We start from the raw sequence: 27,577 nt of genomic DNA, 5'->3' as shown, positions 1-27,577 counted from the left end.
GGAAGCAGACCATGATTACTCCGCACCGCAAAGCTTTGCAGAAATATTTCACTCCAAGAAGAGTTTGCTAGACATTGCACCTGAAAAAAAAAAAAAAAAAACAGTGTCCTTTTTGCTAGGCTAATTAAAATAATGTCAATTAGAGTATCATATATGATAAAGTAAAATTTAACAATTCTAAGTAAACTGAGATTAAAGCTTTTTTTCGTTACATTTTTTTCAAAGCCATTCTTTCAACAAGCAGCTCTTATTTTCTAAAATATATCATTTTTGTAAAAAATAAATAAAATCACATTTAAAAATCCAAATCTAATCGGTCTCCCAAAAACACAAAATACTATTCAATACCACTCAATCAGTCATGTATAGACGTATATATACAGTCCAAACTGAAATGATGCAAAGCTAAAGCACCTTTTCGACATGAGGCACTGTGACAGACGAAGACACGCAACAGAACTTCAGTCAGTAAACTGCAAGCGTAGCTTCATTACTGCAAGGCCTCTGCAGCCAACGCTGAAAATGGCGGGTAAGTGTGTGAGGGGAAGGGGTGGATCCTAAGTGCCACACACCTCCCTTTCCCGCTCTTTGCGTAACAGCAAGTCCACGGAGGGACGTTGTAAGCTACTTAAGGTCTAGATGGACGTGGAGGTTCCTCAAGTCAATGAAAACATCCTCGTGATGAAGTTAAGGAGCTCAGTTTGCAGAAAGCTATAGATGCAGGGTGGCACTGGAGATACCCTCTCGCTCGGGGGGACCAGACGCTGAATGGAACAGCAAGGGTTAAGCCATAAATCAAAGTGGTCTACAGAGTAGCAGCAATGGTGAGACGACTTCACCAGAAATAACAGACGTCCCATCCCCCCCTTTTCCTGCTTCTTCTCATTCTCCGTTTCTCGTTCCCTCTTTCTACACTCCTCCCTGTGGAGCTTTCTGCTCTGCAATACCTGATAGGCCTTCCCTCCCCCTCGCCGCTCCACTTTTTTCCCCTTGCCCTATTCCTCTGAGAGGTGAAAGGTCACTCCCCAAGCTTCGCAATCATCACATGCTGATGCAACCCGTAACATACCAGAAGAAGAGAGCGAGGGGCAATATATTGCTTACTGCCGGCCCCAGCAATACAGTCGTATAACAATGAAACCAATAAAAATAAATCTCCCACCTCTAAGAGCTGCCTCTTGCCGTTGAACACTGGTATTGACCAATAGCATGACAGGAGTGGACAATATCTGTATTAAACCATCCAATCTGGGACTTGAGTTCCTGATCGTTTTTGTCCTGAATTAAGTAACTGCATTATTATTATTAACTGAATTAAGTAAAAATAAAAAATAAAAGCGTTCTGAAACTTTTTTAGTCTTTAAAATCATGACATTGTGAGAAGGAAAAAGTGCAATAATGCATTCAACCACAAATGCATCATTATAAACAGATTATTTCATAAACACACAAAGTGGAAATGTAACTCTTGACATTCAAGCATTCAAATGTAACAGAAGAGACAAATTGTTCTCATAGACTGCTATAGAGACGTGACAGTAAATTTTTTATGCTACTGGCAGAAAAATCAGAGTAAATATTTCATAGTCCATGCAAAAGTGACCAGTGACTGAAAGTGTCTTTCTAAAATGGATAAGACAAACACAAAGATTTGAGGAAGCCAAATCTTCTAAACAGCTGCAAGGATGTAAGCCAGATGTTTTGCAATTAGATATCTTAAAATAAATCAAAATTATGCGAATATTAATGAACCAATAAACTCCAAAAGATGGATGAAGTGAGAAAGACAATAAGAAACTGCTTTCATTACAAGCTACATCACAAGATTATGTCATTCTTCACTTAAAGTTACAACACACACTGATTTGAGAGAGAGAGAGAGAGAGAGAGAGAGAGAGAGAGAGAGAGATAAACAGATAAACAGTATAATAATTCTGTAAAGTTTAGTCTGAAGCTTAAGCTTCTCAAATGAAATCAAACAAAAAAGTTAATGTGACATGTTTTATAAAGTTCTTACATATTTATTTGTATTAAATTTTTTGCCTCTATTGTGCCTATTGGAGTATTGTGATTTTTTTTTTTTTACTAAATTCTGCTCCATCACAAAGCAGCATAGAATTTTAATAAAAAGTAATCAATTAGGAAAGAATGTCCTCATTGTCACAAGCAAAAAAGTATTTGAATGCTAGTTGAAAACAATTCAAATCTGCTAAAAATGCATAAATTACAGGAACCACAATTAATCTTTACATTCTCTTTCTACAAATGATCTTGATATACCAAACTCTTTAGCTGTGATTTTAAATCTATACCATCCAAATTAAGAATCATTAGGCAAATAAATCACTGAAAGCAATTCCAAATGATATGAAAATGTTTTCAGAGTTTAGACCTGAAACGATCTTTGACTTGCATGGGCCCAGCAGCATGGGGAAACGACTCTGCTTTCGGCTGCAGATTTTTGAGCATGTCAAAGTGTGCAGGGAGCGACATGCTCAACTGAGGAATGCAAACGGCCTCTGAAACGGCAGCCGGTGGGGGTGAAGCCAAGAGAACCTGAGGTCCTTTCCTGCACATTATCATGTGAAACACCCCTCTCTCTCATCCGTCATCCTCTCTTTCTCTCTCTCGGCCATTTGATTTGACTGAGACAGAGAGCCATGGGGAATGGAGAGAGAGAAAGACAGAGAGATTTCATGTTATCGACAAAGAGTTTTGTCTGCAAGTAGTTCTCAACCTTGCATCTCAACCCTTGACCCCAATGTGGATGGGGAACGCTTTGGCTGGGACTTTAAAAAGAGCCATAGGGCAGGGCAGGGGACTGGGGTTACTAGCAAACAATTGAACTTTTCAAAGAGGCTGCAGATTATGCAGAGGTATGGTGGCTCTGTTAACAAGGGGGAAGGGATTGCAGAACATACAACAGCAAATATTAAAATCTTGATTACATTTGTGGTGAGCTGCAAAAAAAAAAAAAAAAAACAACAACTTCGCTCTCAGAACAAGCCGCCAGGTAAGTGAAAAGGCTTGTTGAAAACGGGGCTGTCTGAATCATAATTCATCAGTAATAACAGAATGACTTGTCTGAATGTTTTATTACTAGAACAAACTAGCATAAATGAAGCAACTAATCTCTTCTGGGCTTGTACGATATTTATGTAAACAGTGCGCAGCCTATCGAAGTACATTCGGAGAAAAGCAACTCAAGCACGAGCGCGCTTGCATCTTTCTAAAAAGAAATTCCATACGTATAGGCATTCCCCCCCTCGGGTGGGGTTGGTTTGGTGGATGGTATGTGAGAAACAACTGTAGAGAGTAACAACTTGAGTATCCATTTAGTTTGCAAAAGGCGATATGCCCTTAGTTTGGGTCAAAGTTCATGCTACGCTCTGCTGTGCCTTACTCAGAGTGGAGAAGATGGAAGCGCGCGCCTCCATTTTGTGACTCAGGAGCAGAACACGGGACAGCATGACTTACTAAAGAGTGCATGGACATAAAGTGAGCTTAATGTGCCCTAATACATTTGCATTGTTTTTTCATTCACACACAAAGTTGCTTAACAAAGAACACGTACACGATTTAAGAATGAAGCTAACTAACGAGGCGTAATCTGACAAGCATCGCAGGCTTTAATGAATGAGGACTCTTGCATGCCAGTCAAGTTTCAAAGATAATTATAAGTTAATCTGACGTTCCAGTGTTGAATGTTGAATAACATTTTATGAGTTTTTAATAAATCAGTGCAATATTATCCCGCACTCCCCCGTCTCGCATGTTCGCAAGTATACAGGAAGACACGAAATGGCAGGTTGCACATCAAAACACACTTGTTCCGATTCAAAAGTCTAGAATCACCTTTGAGCTGCTTTTGGATAATACACATGCACACGATATATTCAGATAATCAACCGTGTTAAATGATTTTATTTTATTATTATTATAATTTTTTTAAGTTTCTGTCTCACGCGTTTTCATTTACTGGCACACGCGCAGTGGCGGAAAAACGAATAAACTTGGTCTACATTTGAATTGCTCATATTTAGTTGCATTTTAAAGTATCCTACTAAAAATATATATATATATTTAAATTATATATATATATATATATATATATATATTTAAATTATATATATATATATATATATATATATATATATATATATATATATATATATATTCTTAATGTTTTAAATAGTCCATGACAAAAAGAAAAAGTTTACAAAAACAAGACTATCAAAGTTAAACTGTTTTATTTTGGTGATATCACGTAGCCTATTTTACATGAGAAGCGCGTTAAAAAGGAAAGATCATACGCAATTTAACAGTTAGCTTTACCACAGCGGTTAAATAATAATAGTAGCCTAGTAATTATAATATATATATATATATATATATATATATATATATATATATATATATATATATATATATATATATATATATAAGAAAAAAAAGATGTAAAATAACATTATCCGTAAAAGTTTATCAAATATATAGTGAATCATGAACCACACAATAAATATGTGCACTAAAATTCACATACACATTTCTTTCGCCAGCGTCTTTTGTTGCGTGGTTAGCCTTTTAACCATTTTATTTTCTAAGACCATTATATCCAATGCGAACAGGTAGGCGCGGAAGTTTAGGTTAAGCAAACTTGTACAATTTGACTATAGCCAGCCGAAAGATGTGTGATAACAAACATTCATAGGCCTGCATACATCTCAACCATGTGGGCCAGTGTGCGTTCAGCCATCTTCCAGTGACAACGCCCAATTACCACATCTCAGTCACGTGAGCAGGCGCAGAATGTGCTAGAAAACCATAGGTGACATATAGGAGCCGAATAAGCATCCATGTCAGCACAAGGCGAAATGTGGTTTGCGTAAGGCTGCTGTTGCAAAACAAAAGACGTGCATGTGAAAATTGCGTTAGCGTACATATATGATAGTGCTACATGTGACCTTAAAAAACAATATGAAATGCTAACTCCAAGGTTGCTGTTTTATTTGATGGCTTCAAACTCTAATACCACCCTCCTCTTTTAAACTACAGTAGCCTATTATGTACTGTTGTTGCACTGTATAGTGTCCGCTGTTGTGTATGAATCAACGTGCAATGCTAATTACAGTACTATACACTCCATTACCAGCGCCTTTATTTGAGCCACATCTAACTTTATGATGTCGAATGTGAGGAATTGTCTTAAGAGCACTGCTCAAACTCTGGTGAGCCGATTCTCGCGCTTCTCTGGATCAGTCATCTTTACGCGCGCCGCGCTCCGGCTTCTGCTTCTCGCAGGCAGTGAGGGGAGACCTGCCTTCATTCATAAAGTCACCGGGCTACTCGAGAGTACTACAGCGCCGTGAAAGAGGCGGTGCACACAGTCACTGCACCGCCCACCGCCGAGGAACGGAGGGGGTTGGTAGAGAGAGGAGATCTGCGCTGTGACGAGGAAACGGGGGTGTGGAACGGAACAGAAACTGTCTCGTGCAGAACCAAGGATCCACGCTGTAAGTGCCACAATGCAGTGCACCTGACTCAGCACGGTTTAATAACGATTTTGTCACAATTCGCCCTGCTTCCAGTGCTCTCTTTAAGAGCACAGCTCATAGCCTATGGATGTGTCGTGTTCTGCCATAAGATTAGCAAATTAATAGTTCTGGTAATAAAACGCACAATAAAAGCCTGGGAATAATTTCGAATAAATTATTTCGTTCCAGTCTCAACTGATCATGAATGTTAGATTCAATACGAGTGTAAAATCATTTATTCTTTTTATACTCAAAAGATGCAATCATAAGGTTGTTAGGGAAAGCCACATTTTAAACACAACGACTCATTGAATTGCATGGTTTAAAACACTGCAAATGTGAATGAACATGCCCTGTGTGTGGAAAAGTCTGATATTATCTTGTGCATATATTTTAGTCTATATTTCGCAAGGCCTTCTCAGTTTCGACCCACATAAAGCATATATTACATTGTTTCACTCTAATAAATAATCTATTTCTTAAAAGGATCGTTTAAGCCAAATAAGCATAAACACTAACAGTATAGTCACATTTCTAGAAGTTTGCCTTGTTCCCACATTTTTTACGTGTATTATGCAAATGAATGAAAAAAATCAGCAAGTTTTTGAGGCCATCTTATATCAAATAAATTCCTCTTTTTTTGGCTAAAACAGAATTTTTGCATGCACGGACTAAAAATATAAATAAATACAATTTTCCCACTTTCTATCTTAATAAACTGAAGAAACTAATTATTCTATCAATTACTATATAGGCCTACTTATTGTTTGCAAATTTAAAGTCTCTGGCTTTCTTAAGCTGAACTAAAAAAATAATAAAGAGAAAAATAATCTCATATTAAGACAAACAAGGTGTTTCTTTTAGGCAGATATTTATAGTACTATTAAATTCAAATTGATACTTTTTCATATTCTTATGTTTCATCAGACTCTGAATTATCAAAATGTTCTAATTTACATAATACCTTACATAGTCCAACAAATTCAATCTTTTCATTCACAAAATATTGTTCATATTTTATTCATTACATTGTTAGAAACAAAACTTTAGTTTTGTACACTTCAAACTTCACAAGATTTGTACATTTCAACAGATTTGTTAAATTAAAACAAACAAATAATTGGACATTAAACTTGAGCAAAATAAAACTTACAGTAAGAAATGCTGTCTTACAGTTCTTGTTAATGCAGTTTATATATATATATATCTAAAAATCCAATTTTCTCTCTGAATACTTTCTCAGTATTTTTAAACAGACAATGTTATACATGAATCAAGCAGTTTAAAAAATTACTACCATTTAAAAGTAAAAAAAAAAAAATTTCAAAACAATATTAATAAAAAGTAAAAAAAAAAAATCACTAAATTACTTTGTAAATGTTTAATAAATTTGTTCCTTATTTTTCAAAACACATTGTGGGTTCAAGACACATTTTTACTTAAATTTCAGAAGGATGACAGAGTCTTTCTTTCAAAGCCAGTTTCTTCTTTTGTTACAAGTGAAGGACCTTCTTCCTCACAAAGTGTGACGTCAACCCCTGATGAAAGTCAAGCTCTGCAGCACTCTCCTCTTACCTCTCTTCATGATCTCTCCTCTCTCTCCTTTCTGCCATGTCTTTAAAAATAATGACGAATAGAAATTGCAGTTTGTCTAAGACTTATTTTTTTGTGGTTTCCTTTGAGGGGAAATATTCTTTAGTCCATCCAAAAGGGTTAAAAGTTAAGTTTATAAATTGCTCAGTAGTCCACAGAACAACCTCATGAAAAAAAAACACTAAATTACACAGTCCAAGCTCCAAACAAAAAGTTTTCATAAGAAACCCAGTCCAAACAAGAAGCTACACTAACAAATTCAAAACATGAACAATTTATTCCCTGATTACATAATACTACTGTATTAAAACAGTATTAGATAATAAAAAATAAATAAAAAAGAGGAGCAACAAACAGAAACAGCATTTTTTAAAATCAACTCTCCCTGTATAAACAGCAAATCTTCTACAAACGAAACAAAGCAGGAGACTTCTTTACAATTTGAAATCAATTCCTGGTCAGCTCTATTTCACACCAATCTCTGTACTAAATTATAAAAATATCTGAATGAACTTTGATAGCACAGAAATTATCAGGAGCATAAAGTCCACTGAAGTGTTTCTCTGAATACCATCACATTAAAATGCATGCAATCTAAAAATATAATGGATAGTCATAATATATACATACATATATATGTGTGTGTGTACACATGGCAGTTCTCCTCCGCCTGAGAAGGCCTACGCTCTATACCCTGCAAGAGGAAGGTATGACTCCATGTATGTCTAAGGGGGGTGTTGCCAGCCCCTCCCCCCTTTCCGTGCTTTTAAAATGCTTGTGTGTGTGTGTGTGTGTGTTTGTGTGTGTAAAGGGAGGATAGCATGACCATACCAGCACATGCCTGTTATGAGACCATGTGATCTAGAGGCTCCATTTTAAGTGATTTGGACTGGTAAGGAGGGAATTGCAATGTGGAAGAAGAGAGGGAGGGGGAGGAAGAGGGATACAGAGAGAAAACAGCATAAAAAGAGAAGAACAGCGTCGACTGATCTCTATGGCCTCATGAAGCGGAATGGGGTAAAGACATGAAGCAGCCATGTAGGTTCTCTGTCACTTTCATACTGCCATGCATATGATGGATTCTCATGGTGAACAGCAAAATTAATCAATTAAACTGCAAACTTCTGTTTTTGTTCATTTATATTGCCAACTGAATACTAGCTCTCATATTGCTAAAAGGACCATCAGATGCAAAATTCACCTTTGTTGTTGATTGAACATAAATGTGTGTTGGAAGTGTGTGTAAACATCCATCCTATAATGCTAAAAATCCACCCATTGTTTTTTTTAAATCCCCTTTCTCAAATCAGTGCTGTTCTGAGATTCCTGTCAGAATGACGTAGTTCTGCACAGGCCCCTCCCATAATAGTTGATTGACAAGGCCGTCTTACCTAAGACCCGTCCTGAGTGAGCTGAGAGCTGACTGTCATTATGCAGGGGAAGACAAGAACATCTCCGATTAAGCGATCGAGGTCTTTTGTTGTTGGATGTAATAGTGAACATAGCAGTAATCATTTACTCCCGACATCTGAGCCGCTAAAGACACAGTGGATTAACATTACTTTTGTATTGAAGGGAATGCGCCCCCGATCTATATAAATGCGTCTATAATCACGCAAATCATTTGTGATCGAGCTTCATACACAAGAAATGAGTATAAGGTTTTTTTTATGAATCTTTGCAAACTGCCTTTCCTAATATGTGCTAGTAAACAAGTTTCATGGCTAAAGAAAACTGTACTACTCCTCACTCCACAGAACAGAGAGGGGCGGGGTCAGCAGAGCTCATTAGCATTTAAAGCAACATGGACTAGAATGGCTTGCTAAAAACAGAGCTCATTTTGACAGGGTAAAAAAGGTATCTTTTGGACTACCATTGAGAAGTTATAAGCAAAGAATGTTATAGACTTTTCATTAAGACCCTAAAGAATCATATGAACTTAAATTAAGCATTTAGCAGACACTTTTATCCAAAGCGACTTACAGTGCATTCAGGCTAACAATTTTTACCTATCATGTGTTCCCAGGGAATCGAACCCCCAACCTTGCACTTGATAGCGCAGTGCTCTACCAATTGAGCTACAGGAACACATTTTATAACACTTAAATCAAACGGGCATCCGATGATCCCTTTAACCAAAAAAAAAAAAAGGTGGACCTTTCTAATGAATGTTTTGACAAAGCAACTGTTCCTCAGCTCATGAAGGAACACAGATTAAACATTATGAACTGTGCAAATGACAAATAGAAACAAAAATGACTAAACTAATCCTAATGCAGACAAATATTAAAATACTGATCAGTCTTTTTCCATACTGTGCAAGTGTAATGATTTATCAGAAAATAAAAATCAATTCTATCCATCGGTTATTGTTGGCTGGATTTTGAAAGCATTGAATGCAACTGCGGGGTTTAAGTGGACTAGACGACTGAAAAAGTTCAGCATGCCTCACCAGAGAGAAGTCTGACGTTTCTCTGGAAAACCCAGTTATGAGATTTTAATTCGAAACTGCAGATAATTTTTTAATGAAACATGCATAGATGAACCATTCACAATATGATTAATAACATACACTTCAAATAAATGGTAAATTTGCATTTAATGCTGAATTTGGTCAGAACAGCTAGCAATGGCAGGTCAGCTAGCACACAGCTCTCTAAAACATAACATACATGGATACATTATATTAATGCATATATTATTCATATACTGTACAAAGACAGAGGGGAGATGGTCACTAAAGAGAAAATAAGTAACATCTTCCGTTCTAATTTGTGGTGTAACGTTCTTGTGATGATTAATACAGCAGTAATGTGATTCTGTAGGACTTGACTCATATCCTCATTTTTAAATTTTCCGGGATTTTTCTCCTTTTGAATTATTCATGTAACAGAGAGAGAAAGAGCTTTCAAACAATTCTCAATTTGTTACATTGCAATGTACAAAAACAGATGGAACCCAATAGGACATTAATTTCGTTTCTAATTATTTGTAGGTGCAAGGAACAATTATATCCTCAATCAATTCACTAAAGGAGTGAAGCTATTAATAGGAGCACGTATGAATTTTTTTTTTTTGAAAGATAACACCAAAACTGCATCACAAGAGATCATTAGGAGCCATATAAAAATGTCCCAAGCCTAGTTTTCGCCCTCGTATGATGGGGGCCAGGTTTCTTCTATTATAACCCAATTCCACAAATGCTGGAGTAAATGTTTGGCCATGTATGAATCAGAAAAGATTCAGGAAAACAGGATTGTTTTGACTGACCTGTATACCTTAATATAAATCGCAAAAGCAAGTAGGTATGAACGAGTCAGTCAAGAGAGATAGCAAACAAATGACAAAAAGCATGTGATTTGAAGACATTTCTTGAACACGCTGTTAAACTAGAACTAACACTTAGAAATAGAATAAGAAAAAGCACACAGACGTCAAAACCAACAATCTTTTAGCAATTCAATTTCAGTTTGAAAATGATTCATTCAAATATATAAGAGGGAAAATATAAAATACTGTCTAAATATATCAATAAGGTGAATAATAAGCATTTGCTTGTTGTGCATGAGTTTGCTTCACCCAAGCAGGATCAGGAGCACAAATAGTGCAGGAATTTAACCCAGCAGCATTTTTAACACACACATCCTGCGGAGGAACAATGTGCAAAATAGCTTCATTTACAATGCAACAAAACCAGTTTGGAACACACTCATTTATTTCACTCCTAAACAAGCAGAGCATACATTTAAATATGCAATGAGAACTTGAATGAATAGTAATCAGTTCAAGTCGCTTGTGTCAACATCATATGTACTATGACACAGGCATTCAATACATGTTCAGTGGCCCATTTGGGGAAAATAGGAGAGAAAAATGTAAAGAATTTTAGGTTCAAGGGGCGCCCCCCCCCCCCCGTCCACCAGTGTTTATGATGGCGACGCCTTCAGAACGGCCTGTTCACCAGAGAAATAAAGAGTCATGGGGGGGTCAAACAGGGGGCCCATACTTCATAGGGGTAAACCACCATGAACTTTTTCCCCCCTTGGGAAACACCCCTAGTCTCACAACTCTCCCACACACACACACACACACTAAAAAACAAAAGCACATGGAGCCCTAGACTGTCACACTGCACTGCTTTTGGAGGAAATACCCACAATGCTATCTGAACATTCAAAAGAAAACAAAAGGTTGAGGTAAAAAAAATGAGGCTTGAGAATTTACAAGTAATTCTTATTAATTCAGTCCAAGAAGCACAAACAGCACCACTTTTGTAAAAAAGCCAACACAGTTTAAACAACGTGAACTAACTACAGAAGTCAAATTTATTCAATGTTTACGATTTAAATATTTAAATGTTCTAAATCTGTTCCAAAATTGAATCATTTTACATTTGTGACCCTGGATCCCAAAACCTGTCTTAAGTGAATAAATAAGCTTTCCACTGATGTATCGTTTGTTAGGATCAGACAATATATGCTCCAGGGTCACATTTTAGATATGAATCTGAATCAGGCGAGTCCCTGAAACCCGTCCCACAGCAACATGGGCAGCCATGCTGCAAAATGGCGCCAACCAATGATCTGAACTTCAAGCCAAGTCCCCTCCACCTGTTCACACTGCCGTCTGACAGCAAGCCTCTGCAGTTAATATATTCATCTTTGAGAGAGGATTTCTGACGCCTCATGTCACAAATGTTATCAATGGACAAGAATGTTCTTATTCTCCTTTACTGGTTCCTTGACCACAGAATGAACAACAATCAGCTCTTACCAACTCTGTTCATCCAAACCCTCTCCTAATAAAGCTTATTAGGAGGCATAACTCAAACATACAAACGCTCCCTTTTATCATGTATTGTAGCCTGTTTGCACAAAATCAGCTACTTTTTGTGTAAAAGCCTTTGGGGGTCTGATTATGCTTGTGGTACTGATACTAGTGCAAAGCTGAGGTAAAGGGACTTTGATCCATTTAAAAAAAAAACAAAAAAAAAAACAACAGCAAAAAAACAGCACAGATGGTGCAAAATAGGGAAAGAAGAGGACAACATTGGTGAGGGGTTAAAATGGGAGGGGTGCTCTTAAAGGCACAACACACACTTAGCTTTTTAACATTTTCAGCATGTCTACGTGCTATGAGCATTTTTCCATTTGTCCCTGGTTCTCAATCTCTCTTATTTTCCCTGTTCAACACAACGGTCATTTTGGGATAATCGCTCTCCGTAACAGCAGAAAAAGGGAAGCCCACAAGGAAGTGCTGCCATGCATTCCCTCCTCAATCCCCACCCCCTCCTCTCCTCTTCTCCTCTTATCTCCTCTCTTCTTTCCTACTCTCCTCCCTCTTCCTGCTCAGGCAAGCCCTGCGAGTAGGACGTCATAGGACCGAACTGACAAGACTGCCTGCCTTCACGTTCTGTAACCCTGCAAATGTAGGAATCAATCAAAAAAAAAAGGCATGTCTAGTAGCAGAAGGAAAGACGACCTATGCAGAAGGACAAAGAGAGGAAAAGAGCGAAAGAAAGAGACAGACAGAGCAAAAGTGCAAGCCAGGAAGAGAAAAGGGAAAAACTGCACACAAACAAGCACGCTGCAGGGAGAGAGAGAGAGGAAGAATGAGAACAAGGTGGCCTCGCGTGCAGCACCATCAACAGCTTCTGTGAAACTGCACACAGGTGTTCCTGGCCCCCGATTGGTCGCACCTCCTTCTCCGTAAAACCCCTCCCCCTGCCTTCTGTAGTACTACAATCACAAGCGGAGATGGAGAGAAAAGGACAGCGAGAAAAGGAGGGAGGGAGCCAGCGAGAAGACGAGAGAGGGACAGAGAGGACAGAGAAGCCAAGTGTAGCTTAAGACGGCCTGAGCATGCAATCGCAACACACTCATTTATTTAACCAGCGACACGCTGCGATTCAATTCAAAGCTGAAGCTTCTTTTTCTCCCCCTTTCTCTCTGAATCCACTTTGCAAAGGTCTGGTAAGACATAGTTTCTTTAAACTGACAAATTCTTACTTATACAAAACTGCTGTTATTAACACTCTGCTGTAAGCCTGTAGGTTTTTCCTTCAGTCAAAGCAACCAAAGCATTTCTTAGATATTGGGTGTATTACTCTGTGTGTGTGTGTGTGAGATATATATATATGTATATATATATATTTTTTTTTTTAACACACATAAAACAGCCTATTTACGGCACTCAAGACAACCGCCGATTCATTTATTGTTGTTCTTTAAAAGGATATTTTGCTCTAATTTAAGCACAATGGATTTGACAGCAAACATGAGCCACGCTAAATGAGTCTCTAGCTTACTCCAAAATTGAGCACTTGAAAGAAAAATCAAGACTGGACAGTCATAATATGGAATATCATGAGAGAGAGAAAAAAACAACAACAGGGAGAAACTACCAACACTACACACACACACCACAACAGGTCTTCCCCTTCACTATTTATCAATTAACATGAACACAGTTAATGTTCTACACTTTTGTTCTACCCCCCCCCCCCCCAATCCCCATCCCCATCCCCATCCCCATCCCCATAATATATACGAATACACACATACAATCAGATGAGCGGCTACATTATTATTTTAAACACCTGTTTTGGAAATATTTTTTTTCGCAGTCATTCTAGTTCACCTTTGCCAAAGTATGTGTTCATTGCAATTTTTATTAGTACATATAAAATAAATATTTCTATTGCAGCTCTACACCAACAACCAGCACTACTTCTCTACTGCACTGTTCAGTTCACAAAGAATTTGCCAGCATTGCCATATTCTGTCAATATACATTCCTGTTGTGTTACAATGAGAATTTTTTTAAGAGCAACAAAAACCATGCTGCTTGCTGGACCTTGATAGGTGCTTACAAGGGGAAGGGAGCACGCAGAGTAGCATCTGGAAGAAGGGGGAAGGGCCATTGTTACACTTTTAACACACGGTATTGTCATAAAGGTGTGGCTCTTCCCCTTGTCTCTAAATCGCCCCTGCCAAAGAACTTCATAAGTGGCCCATCATGCCATTGCATATGGCCCCGTCACACCAATGCAACATTACATAAAGCAGGGAGAAACTCAAGGCATGAGACATGGAGCCGCCCACACAGCTCTATGCACAAAACATTATGGCTTACTCACTACACCCTCTATGGTCTTCACTCTATTCTTTACACACATTTAACTTCAGTTTTACATGCATATTACTTTAAACAACGGAATAAAAATGCTCTTGATATCAGCTACTGGTGGCCTTTAAGTTTATTTATTTGTATATTTTCAACAGTAAGACGTCTTCAATGAAACACATTTTTCATTTTACTTACGAGCATTACATAAGACAGACCCCATGTCACCAAATGCAAGGAGTGTGCACAATAGGAAAGGAGCTGCTCTGACCCTCCGCCCCACCCTAAATCTTGTTACTCATCCTGCATTCACACTTCTACAATCCAACAAATGTACCTTGAAGCAATTGAAAATGTGTCCATGCACTATATATATATATATATATATATATATATATATATATATATATATATATATATATATATATATATATATATATATATATATATATTTATTTGAATTCCTTAAGAGTAATAATTCAAGCAGCCCATAAGCATACAACATAACAAAGGGTCAAATCAATATATATGCTGACCTGGGGGTGTACGCTGCTTTTTAAAGTCCCGCACCTCAGAGGCCAGCCCCACAAAGACGTTTATCAAAATGGCGACGAGTAACAGTTCCACTTTAATTAACATTTCTAATGCATTTTCCACAACTCTGGTTGTGTTTTGTGTGGGCGCACGTGCGTTCTGGTTACTTGGAATTTTCAAATCAAAAGAACCACACAGCTTCTCACCAGAGCAGACTTTATGAATTCTAAAATTATCATACGCACTGAGAGAGGGAAAAAAAATCCTTAAGTATAAACATAAATGGCAAAATATGTGATTTTAAGAGCAAAATGTATTTTTATCTAAAATACCTCACCTAACAATTATATTGAGGATTAGTTCGCGGATTAGTAAACTGTTTACATGGCGCTATCAAATGAATGTGTAGATATGCATTTTGCACTCATTCAAGTTAATGCAAATGCAGCCTTCGACAGAGGACTACATTGTACGCCATTTTCTCAATTGCTGACGTTAGTTACTCTTCACACTGATGGCGACCACGTGTCATACTACCAGTGTAACGGTGGCCTCCCAACACTAATCACAATGCCATTAAGATCTATTTAAAACATGTATCTGTTACAAAATAATTTTATGAAAAGTCAGCTTTATCAGTACAGACATTTGGAGACGCGTAATGCTTATGCATCACAAATATGCAAAAATCCAAAAACAGGTATATCATAGGTAAGAGTGTAATATCAAATATGCAAAGCTACGTTTCCTCACAACACCCCTGACAAAAGATGTATGTCTAAAGCGCGTAAAGCAGTGGAATATGAATAAAGCTTTGGTTCAACTGGTTAGAAAGCGTTCAATCAAAACAACGTACCTACCACAGAATTATTCAAACATATTTGAGCAGCAGATCCTCACATATTAACTACAAATTATTATTTTTTTTTTAGCACATATATTTTCACCATAAAAATTCTCCACAGGATGCAACGTTTTAAAAACATCGAGTTAAACGCTAGGTTAACAGGTGTAGCTCAGATGGTTGTTAAAAAAATGCATTTAAGGTGTAAATAGGTAAGAAACCACTTTGAACTGGGTGGGGACGAAGGGGGAGACCTTTTCGTTCTACATAAACAGTCTTCTGCGCGCCATGCAAACTCCCCAAAACACAAATAATTACATTTCTGAATATCATTTTAATTTTTAACAGCAAAAGTTACACTCTGAAATTCACATTCACTCACAACTAACGGCAGAAATACGGGGAAACGATGATTTAGACTACAAATCTTTAAAACTGTACAGTTTATGGAACATAGCCATGCATTATAGACTACGCTTTGTTTCTCCTGCGCTGACCTGAAGCGTCGTTCCCTTTCAAAGTCTATCCTTTAAATATCCTCAACAAAAGTACGAACAACGATGGTGTTCCAAAGTAATAGCAGCTTTTAAAACCACAGCGGGCTAGGAGACTAAATCTGTGTTGCATGAATTGTTTAAACGAATCAAGCACCGAGGCCTAGGCCTTGCAGTAGGCCAAGGCCTACTCAACAGGGAACAAGTGATTGAAATGACACGGAGACCAGCATTGTTATATGTTTGACAAACACGCACGCATATGCATAACGTAGGGGATAAGTGCTATACAGCGCCGTAGTAACTATGAATGTAACAGCACGTGGTGTAATGCTACGAGCATATGCCACTAGAATATCCAAGCACTATAAGATCCGTCACGTGAAGAGAAACAAAGAATATTCATATACAGAGAGCTAGACTCTTCAAAAGTAACAACAACTTGAGCGATACAACCAAACAGATCCACCATTTAAGCACACAGCGAAGTACTGGTTACATTGCACACATATTTACACCACGACATATATACATTCAGCTTTTATATACAGTAAGCTAACAATTGTTGAACGATTCAAGAGAAAGCAAATACCTCTGCTTCTTAGGGACAGAATGTTCGACCTCAATTCGTTTGCCGTGAAGTTCCACTTTACCTGGAAAAAGGAAAGAAATATATATATATATATATATATTTTTTAATCCCACTCACAAAAGAGACCACCATTTAACTCAAGTGGCCCTAATAATCTAAATAAACTTTAAGAACTTAAAACATAATAAATGTGTGTCACAACGATTTTAATATATGCTTTGTTATACTTCCCTGTGTGCATAAATTATTTTTTTTACTGTATAACTTGCATTGCGAATGGCCAAAACGAGCTTTTGAGGAGTTGGGGTCGTTAGGGTAGGTGTTGGTAAAAAGTAATTAAACTAAAAACAAATAAATAATCATAAAAAAATTATTTGGTTGGTACAGGTCAAATGACAAAATTCTTAGGACGCTTTCGAGGTTCACTGCTCAGGGCTACACAAGCTGGCGTCCACTATGACAGAATCCATACGTGTAGGGTATTATTTGTTGTTCGTGTTTACTTGAGACCTAAGAGGCATTTAGCGATAAAAAGATTAAATAATCTTGACTGTGCATGACTTCATGTGGTGGATAGTTTTAACTGGATCCTTATCGGCATGGCGACCTTCGTGCTATATAGAGCACACGTCACATGCTACATAGCCTATGTGGAGAACCGAGAAGAGACTTTGTGGTCAGTGGGACAGATGCATTGAAAAGGCATTAAGTCTGGATTTAAGAATGCAACATGGTCGGATATGTTAAAGGCAAGAAGGTTTCCCTCAGTATTGTATCGGTTAACTCAATAGGGGCTTTACGAAACATGTTTCATTTTAGCTCCACTGGCCTATTAGCCAAAAGGGGGAGGGGTAGGACTTGAATCTATAGCTGTGCCGGGTAGGCTGGACTAAACCTAAAGATTGAGATTAGGAGAACTCCGTCCTACAGTTCAGAATCACGCTAAATAGGCTATATATTTATTTGTTATGGTAGAATACACTGCACGTTTTAAACCTATCAGAGCAAAGAAAGTAAAGTCGTGGTTGATGTGTGCATGAATGCTTTTAGTGTCTACAAACCTATCTGCCCTTAAAAGTTCACTGTCTCGGGTACTTTTGCACTGTATTGCCTTACATTGCCCTGACTTCAATGGCAAAGAGTAGAAACTGATTCTCTTTCAACAATAAAAACCCGAGATCTTTATCTTAACAGTGGAATTAAATTATAAACAAAAACACTTATGGGAGCTTAACCAAGGTGAGTTTCGAAAGAAAACCAGTGAAGAAGCAAACCGGCAACGAAAGGCCCATTCAAATCTATTTACTCACCAGAAAATGCTTCAATTGCTTTCATTGCCCATTGGTCGTCCGGGCAATCAACAAACGCATAGCCAGTTTTCATGAGAAACTGTCCAGAGTATGGGATCTTGTGATCTTCAAAGGTTTTAACCAAGTCCTCTACGGTCACGTTTTCATTCAGATTTCCAATATATAGCTTATTCATTGTGGAAAAAACTGTAACGCTTCCCCCCGAAAATAGAAATGAAAATAAAACTTTTCGGCAAAACGCTCTTAATTTAAAAAAAGGACTAAGACACGCCGCGGATTATAAAATCATGTAGATGTCAGCCGGTTGGAATTAAAAACGGGTAGAAGAAATAAATCTAACTGCAAGACAATCCAAAATAAAAAGGGGAAAGTTCGACTAACAGTAAATGTTGAAGTCTGATCAGGTCCTGCAGGCGAGTGGTAAATATTCTTCACTGTAGCAAGCTTCGCGAATTCCCAGCACGGTGCAGAAATGATATCAGTTTGAATTAAGCTGATGTTTGTTACGATGGAATAGTGGCGAGTATGTAGCGGGATCGGGAGAAAATCTTTCCTCTCGCTGCCCCTCAACCTAAAGCTGTACCCTACACTGTCACACAGATCCTACCGCTTGGCGATGGCACCGCCTCTAAAACCGAGTCGAATTTACTAAATTTTTTTATTTGCAAAGAAGAAACCACGTGGTCTCAGAGTAGCTAGAGAAGGGGCCGGTCCTCCACGCTCTCTCGTGCGCGCGCGCTCCCTCTCTCTCTCAAGCTGTGCTTGGAAAGCACATTTTCTGTACATTGTACCGTATATGCTCTGCATGCACACAGACATACATTTTCATACTAGCCCACACATGCTTCAGTTTTACTTATGTGCCCAACGTTTCCTGTTTTACTTTTAAACGTTTTGTTTCTACATGCACGAAAACATTTCGTATTTCAACGAGACAATTTACAGGACAAAAAGGCCATTTGGTGCCATTTTAAATTGTACAAGAGTCTACGTGTGTGTTTGCGAGTATATATATATATATATAAGCCCTCTGTGATGCCGCTCGACCTCTTTACTTATTCTTGCCCTTTTTATAGTCGCTTGCTAAGTTGATCATGAAACACGTATTTTGAATACTAAAACCAATGGCCTTTATGTAGCCTACGCGACATTGTTAGCAGTGGGTCACGACTAGGGCGGTGAAGTAAAATATTTAATTAGAGTAGTTTTACAACCAAAGTTTGGCAAACATTTTTGAGGTGGAGTAAACATTAAGCAGTAAGACACATATTCAATGCATGGTTTTATTGAAACACTTTATCCTTTTTAATTCGGCTCTTGGGAACTTGGCAGTGCATGTAACGCAGAATGCAGTTTTACTGTATCAGGTCAGCTCCAACAGCGAGCTCTCCGAAGCTTGAGAGACACATTTCCACAGACATCTCAAAAGTTCTCGTGCTCACCTCCATGTTGCTCCAAACCGAGTCACGAGAAGACATCAGGCCGGGGCCTAGCGTCAAGGATACCGCCTACCAACAGGAAGTGAGCAACTGTTGCATTGCCTATTGTGTGTAGCCTACACGCTGTGTATGATGTTTCATTGCTAGGGTTTTTCAGCTTTACACTCAGGTCTGAAAAATCCGACCTCAAATTCACATTCAAATGAGTTAAAGGCAAATCAGATCGCAATTTCAAGCGGTTACTTTTGTTACGTGGCTCTCAAATTGTACACGTGGCGGCAGTACTGGCTCTCTGTGAGAAAATGGCTCCCCGTCCATTACAGCAAAGAGTGAGAAGCGCTTCACGTCTCGCAGAATACTACGATGGTCCAGAACTGCTGCTCAATGAAATGTATTTAGAGCAACATTCTAAGCGAAACAAGCGCGCAGATCCTCAGAAACTCATTCCATTAGTTCATTCGCGCATGTTTGAATCACACATCACGGCCTCGAAGCACAACTTCGCGAGGATGTCTAATTCAAGGATGAGTTGACTAAAGAGCTCGTGTACATTATCTGAATTGTAACACGTCTGTAGTGATTAATCACCATGTCTTTTTAATGTCTGGATTAATATGAAGAGTTCCCTGATGCACTTACGCATCTCGAGGTACCCTCGCGCAAGGTTTACTACAATGTAAATAAAGGATGATTTAATGATTACTCTCCTGATTTTTATATGCATTCACCACCATTCATAAACGTATGCTCTTTGTCGTGCCTCCAGGTCATTCGTAGGTAATTCACTCTATTAGACATACACTCAGTTGCACATTTTAGTTTGATGTCTCTGCTGCAGCTCCAGCTGACATGCAGGGTAGATCTGCTAAGAACTAATGGGGTCACTGATCTGATGCCCTCTGTCTAAACACTGGTTGTTGTTTTGTGAGTGGTTGTACAAAGTAAGCTTTGAAGTTATTGCATCAAATGCGTGTGTAGCTTATAATGGCAATTCACGAGTTCACATCTACGTATATTTAATACAGTAAGGTTATGCGTAGTTGGCGTGCTGTCCGGGTGAAGGGCTCCGAGCTCGGGATGTGGCCCGAACCCAGAGTACTCCCCCCGGTTGTGGTAAAAGTAGATGGATCTATAAGTGAGGAGAAATAGGGTGGAGGAAGGATGCTGAAAACTGTCATTGATCAGAGATAGGGTCTGCTGTTATTTATACCTTGTCATGAGTTGATTACTGATTGGTCTCCACTTGTGTTAATCAGGTTAATGAACTGCGACTTCTCCTCCCGAACTCTGTTATAAAACATCATTTATAATCATGCAAAACCACAGAAAGTCGTCATCACTTGCATTGCAAAAGATGTTAATTTCTCTTCATAATCCTGTTACACTCAGTAACTGTTGCAAGGGGGTGCACTATGTGGTCCCGTGAAGGCATTGGCATGTCAATACAACCCCCTGTGAGTTTAAGAGGTACTCTGAGATTTGAGATTGTGACCTGACCACACACTGTGAGGGCGATGAGGAATAGCTGGTGTGGGGGTAGGGCATCTCTGTTCTGGGTGAGGAGGACCACAGGCATGGAGCTCATCCAGGACAACAAGGAATTTAAGAGTCTGATGGTGCATAAGTGAAAACCGTTTCTTGCAATTCCTTACAAATTGTTATGCTTATTACACTAAATAATTATTTTATTGATAACATTGGTTTTAAATGCTATAAAATATGAGCAAATGCTTTGTTTTCTTTTGCGTCATGTTACATTTAGCAATAAGGCTCAGGATCTTACTCAGAGGAACAAAGCGTGGTGGGGAGGAAGTTCTGAAGAGAAGCGGGATTGACTCTAAGAAGACTGTGAAAGTGTTTCTTTACAGCTTATATGCTATTCAGTTGATTTCAGTAAGGTTACTTTTTAGAGTAGAATGAATGGTGTAAAAGAAAATCAGAAAGACACATAGTAACACATAAACCTGATACATGGAGCTTACATTAGTTTTGGTCAAGTCCAATATAGTCCAGTGTTGTCTGAATTATAAGGTATGTTTATGCTGTAATTCTTAGAATAATTTCAAACAGTTCATATTTGGAAAGCAACATTTGCATAGAGACTAGAGGCAAGGTCAGGCTTAAACTTGGAAAGGGAAGACAGTAGCTGAAAAAAAAACAGTTAGACAGTTAATTATTTTTTTATGTAATCGGTGATGCATTTTTAATCAGCCTCTTTACATATAAAAAAAAGTGACATAAATAAGAAAAAAATAAACACAATAAGTTATTGTGTCATTGTGGAAATGCAGTTTAGGAATACATTATTGCATGTAAATTACTTTTTATTGTATGATTTTTAACAGGATTAGACCTCAAGATATTTTATATATAACCCAAAATAGATTTTCTTTTTTTTTTCTGTCACAAGAAAGGCAGATTAGTATGAATATTTGTGCAACCCACATGATCACCTCAAGGATTTTTCAGAAGAAGGTGCAAGAGGTAAATACTTCATTATTTCTGGTCTGCTTGAATGTTTTCATATTTGTTTTCTTGCTTCTTTTGTATATTCATGCTTGCATATAGGCAATTCTCATCATGGAGGGCAATACTAAAAAATCTTTACAATCTTTATTAACTTTTCTGACTTTATAAATTATAAATTAAATATAACAATAACTGAAAATAGTTTTGATCATTAATCAAATCTTATAATTTTTTTTGATATTGAATTGGAAGTAGCGCTTTAAACAATTCAGTTAGACAGTTAAAATAAAGCAATAAGCTGCAAGAAGCCGTGGTTTACAGAACAGCTAAGGGGTGTTGTTAGCTACGATGCGAAGTGGAGTGCCTAAAACCCCCTTAGCTGTTAATAAATTTATTATAAACCACGGCTTCACGGGGCTTATTGCTTTTATAAAATGGTTATTCCATATATGTACTAAGGTTTCACGGAATAAAACAGAGCAAATAAAGAGTAATGATCTACATAAAAACAGTATTCTTCCACCAAGTAATGTAGTTCCTCAGAAACATGCAGCTTTGGTTACAACAAAGTAGCTGCAGAGCAACACAGAAGTAAATAAAAGTGTATGTTTGTAGTGTAATTTACAACAGCTTCGAACGCAGCTCAACCAATCAGAATCAAGGAGCAGAACTATCCATTTTATAAAGAGAATTCAATCCCTTTTAAATATGATACATTTAGTTATACTTAATGCATGAACAAACATGAGAACACAAATGTTTCAAAAAGTTCATTTCCTTCTCTAAATACCATGGACTAAGGAACAATACAATTCCACCGTGAAGACCATGCAAATAGTTTTATGCATCTTTTTATTTTATTTTAAAAATCTGTTACTTTATTTTATAAATCTGTTATTTGTCTTAAACAGCGTTGGGTATAGTGTTATAATGGGCTTAAAATACTAAATACTGGGTAAGAGTGATGCCATTTATGCCCTCTTGGAGGAAGTTAAGAACCATTGGCAGTTTCCTGTGATTTCCCATGATGCCACTCAAATGATGCGAGACCCTCTCTGCTGTCTACTGAGCAATAACACATCATAATCTGGGTTAGTAAAATCTTGCAAATCCATCTTTATTAATCTATGCAGTAAACCACATGAAGACCCGGAGGCATGTTTAATGTATTGCTTCCAACTCCTGAAACTCCTGTTTAGTTGCACACATTTATAATTGCAATTTTTGAACAAAATACTCTTATTTCTATAATATGTATAAACACATATCTATAAATATTTTTCATCTAAACTAGACGTCTTTTTGAAAATAGATGACCTGTTGCTCACACCCACAAAAAGACATTTGGGTTTATAGAAATGTTTGATTAAAATCCTAAATGCAAATAAATCAATATAATTTATTTACACTATATCACAAGCAGTTTTTTTTATTTTACATAACATTCAAATGGTAAATAATTGGTATATCTGATATAATCAAGCCCCTCAAGATAAAATAAGGTCCTCAAATCTAATACAAGTTTAAGTATGATCTAATGTCCTAATAAAATAAGTCACTAAAGTTTAATTAAATAAGATGATTCTTTCTCTTATAAATACAAAGTGTACAAGTTTAGAGTACAACATATTTGAAGCCTTTAGGAAGACAATTATTTCCAACAAAAACTAAGTATTTAATAGCAACACACAAGTAAATTTAATCATTTTAAATATGCAATTTAAACGCACAATACACGCACTTTTAAAATGAATAAATAGCACAATTGAAATAGCCTACCACTGAAATATTTAATCATTCAAGCCTTTTTTGAAAACTTTTGTTTTGTTAACAGACTTAAGAAAAGTGGCTTTGGCTTACAACTGTTTGACGTAAGCTACAATCATACCATAAGATAAAACAAAACAAGATTAATTAATGAGAAAGAAAAAGTAACTAAAATTCAATACACACACTGTTGTTGAACTACCTGACTGATTCATATCATCATTTCCTCTACTGTATTAAACTTCTCGATGATAACACGTTGAATATTCGATATCCGGTTTTCCAGCGACAAAGAAACCGTTTTTATGACCAGCAACATGAAGCTAATATGCATTTTCTAACAAAATGGAGAGGGGAGGGTGTGTCCAATCAGAGAAGTGCTTCGCCTCTAAACGGGTGACGTACAAAACACACCCCCGCACGTACAATCTGAACAATTACACTCACCACTAGTTGTTGCATCTCCCTCTTCTACATATACGAGTTATGTTTCAGTTCGAAGTGTATGTTATTCTTCACAAATCTGAAGTATTTCTACCGTACTGACCGCCTGAACACAATATGCTTATTTTAGTAATTTATCCGTGTCCAATGCGCTTTGATTTACCCGAGAGAGAGAGAGAGAGAAAAGAGAGAGAGAAAGCGCTTTGGAAAACAAGCTACTTTTGACTCTAATATCAGAGATCTAACTTATCTGCAGTTGTATCAGCTCCCTGTTATGCAAACAAACAAATTATATTTAACGCCCCAAAACGAGATCAGGAGACAGCTAGCTGTCAGAATTTTTATATATTTTATTTTATTTTATATATTATGCCCACTGGGGCAATGTTTTGCACGTGGCTGCTTCCACCAAGCGGGCATTTTGAGATAATGCATGCTCCGAAGAACTGAGACGCACAGAGAATTGTTTGTTCACTGTAAGAAATTTATTTTAAGTGGATATTCTAATTTATTTCTTGCAGGTGTTTACATGCAACATATGAAAATCGATTAACCGGATTCATCTTTGAGATATGTAATGTCTAATATCATATTTCAAGCGAACACAGTGACATATTTGTATTATATTCTGGGAGCAAATCCCAAACGGATGGTGAAGATTGCATTCGTCTTCGGATTCAATTCAGAACGGATTTCGTTTACTTGAAGCTTCTGCCAGATTGATGTCACGTGGGGTGTAAAAAAAGTGTTGTTTACCAGACATTTCATTCATTATGTGTCACTTGGATGGGACAGGTCTGTTTGCAATATTACACATAATTGATACCCAAAGTTCGTGTAGGCTGTACTGGTTTTATTTATTTATTTGGTCAAGTGCACAAATGCTAACTGACAAAGACATAGGCTACATTTATAGATATTTTCAACGCGACAAGACTGAAAAATAACTCCAAGTAAACGAAATATTGTGTTGACGTGTTGTGCTTAATTCGTATATAATTTTCCAGCATAGCTACATATCAGATTCTGACATTTTCCCCCACATTGCTAAGATTATTTACTTTCAGCACGTGTAAAGAAAATAAATAATAAAATGTAACTGTGTCCTGTATATTTAACTAGCTATTAAAACATTTTAAAGGTGCAAAGTCAATCTGTTACAACAACCAAGATGTTCAGCTTTCTGTAATAATTGTGTGAATTAAATAAACAGTCAGCTGTAACGAAAGACCAAAGTCAAATCGAATTCGAGGCAATAAAATGACTTTTCTAAAGTGAATAATTTATCTTAGAAAATAAATCCTTTGGACTAATAAATAAATCAGGGCAAACCCAAACAGTTCAGAATGGGCCGTTTTCAGAGAAATATAACTTTTTGTAGCTTAGATAACGCCTTGATATCGCACAATGAATCACATGTCCAAATCTTAGGTAGGCTACGAAGCATAAAAAGCCACGACTTTCCTCTGTTCAACATCTAACCTTTCCTCTGTTCAACATCTAACCTTTCCTCACGACTTCCTCTGATATCTTCCAATAAACGGAACTTAAGCTGTTGATGACTTAAACTCCTGGTTTCTTGACTTTCGTTGTCATGTTCAACTCTAGTTTCCCAGTGCACGGTTTTGTTGTTGTAGCATGTTGGTCATCTAGACCTCTCTTGGTTAGATTTCTGATGGCTTAAATTTACGCGGGATGGATGTAGTGACGTAATGGAACGTCAGGTTTCATCGCCCCTCCCCTAAAATTCAAATGTTGTCATAGTTGTGCTATGGTTGTGCAAGAAATCCCGCACAAGTGAGGCACTATTCATAAAAAAACAAACACAAAGACGCTCCACTTGATTTAAGATGCATGTAGACGAAAGCTATCATACAGAATCCATGTGACGGCATTGCGAAAGCACATGTGGCTATAGGCTACTTATGAAGAGAAACGAATTCAAAACTAAATTCGAATAAATAGCAGCTACTCGAAAGGCTGAAGGTCCATGTTTTCTGATAACCGAAGCTTATAAAGACGATGGGGTTCTGTTTTCAAAGATAATTTCAGAACTAATCTCTCATCAGGTGATCACTAGCCTATAATAATAATAAATAAATAAATAATAAAATAAAAATAATTTACCTGCTTCACCTAAAACTGTTTGTTTCACATATCAAAACAGGAAAAAAAGGTTTAAACAGTAAAAAAAAAAAAAAAAAAAAAAAAAACAGTTAAAAAGTGTAATCTCTGTCTTGTTCTGTGTTGATTATCAGTGGTAATTTTGTGGTCACTGTTATTCTTAGAGTTTTTAAGCATTTAGTTTGGGTATGTTACATGAAGATATTTTAACTCTAGAACATCTCCACCAAGACAGATTCATTCTTTGTCAAATAGATTGTTGATGATCTTATGCTCGCAGAAAAAAAGGTACAAAACGGTTACTTTTTACAATAACTAAAAAGTATATTTTTTAATACCTTATTTACTAATATAGGTACATATTAGTATTTTTGGGTACCACATTACTTTTTTTTTAATGGTCTCAATCACATAACAAACACAAATGGCCTCTATGAGGACATCTAACAATTTAAAAATCATGAAAAGTTCAGAACTTTGGGTAGCACTCTAATTTTTTTTCACTCTCTAATTCATTATGATAGTTGAATCAAGGTCTTTGGGGACAAAAGCTACACACTACTGCCCCCTAATGACAGAGCAGTGCCCCTACCACAAATTTTATACACACAGAGACTGTTTTCCATTAATAAAAGAGCTCATTTCAGGAATAAGTGTGTGAGTGTGTGTGTGTGTGTGTGTGTGTGTGTGTGTGTATATATATAAAATTGTTTGATTGTCAAATAAATGTTTCAAATAACACAAGGACTATTTTTACCCCCTGAAACTAAAATGTAACTTTTTTTTATATTGATCTAATGTGCGTAAAACATTTGAACAAGACATTTAAATTAAAGGTGTCCAAATCAGTCACAGTCCAAAGTGTTTTAGAAATATATAAACTGAATACGTTTTGTTGTTGTAGTCTTATGGTTTTGACAAAACTCTGTATGAAACTTCATAAAAGTGAATAACTTATAACCCCCGTTTTATCTTCCATATATAATATATAAAGTTTATATTTTGGCACTTTTGTGGTTTAAAATGACTATGATCCTACATAATGCCGAATGGATCAGTTAGAGAACAGAATCAATTTATTTTCTAAATGTAATCATAAACATCTAACCAAGAAATTCAGGAAATAACAGATACATAACTCTCGACTGTTATTTGAAACAACAAAATTTAGATTTGATTTTTACAAAATGATCTAGGGACTTAATAGAAATACATAAATTACCAAAACGTGAACTTAATCACATTATGAGTGCACTAACTCCCAACTGCCCCTGCAATTTTGAATGATAAAAAAAAGGTAAGTTGAAG

The 27,577-nt window shown here is 37.0% G+C and overlaps 1 protein-coding gene across 2 annotated transcripts in view; it reads right to left on the bottom strand.

Moving 5' to 3' along the window:
* The window catches only part of LOC132148941 (insulin-like growth factor 2 mRNA-binding protein 1), a 32,322-nt gene extending 13,561 nt beyond the window's left edge, over positions 1-18,761 (bottom strand). Inside the window, exons 1-2 of one of the 2 annotated variants that reach the window (XM_059557751.1) lie at positions 18,027-18,761; positions 16,717-16,777 (exon numbers count right to left, since the gene is read on the bottom strand). In XM_059557751.1, coding sequence (XP_059413734.1) covers positions 16,717-16,777; positions 18,027-18,201 — 236 coding nt within the window. In that variant the 5' untranslated portion in view covers positions 18,202-18,761. The remainder of the gene's footprint in view (positions 1-16,716; positions 16,778-18,026) is intronic. The other variant, XM_059557750.1, reaches the window with a different exon arrangement.
* Positions 18,762-27,577: the final 8,816 nt, after the last annotated feature.

Source organism: Carassius carassius, chromosome 9, assembly GCF_963082965.1.
Source record: "Carassius carassius chromosome 9, fCarCar2.1, whole genome shotgun sequence".
NCBI classification, from domain to species: domain Eukaryota; kingdom Metazoa; phylum Chordata; class Actinopteri; order Cypriniformes; family Cyprinidae; genus Carassius; species Carassius carassius.
Note: the sequence above shows the minus strand (reverse complement) of the source record. Positions and strands in the feature narration are given on the sequence as shown.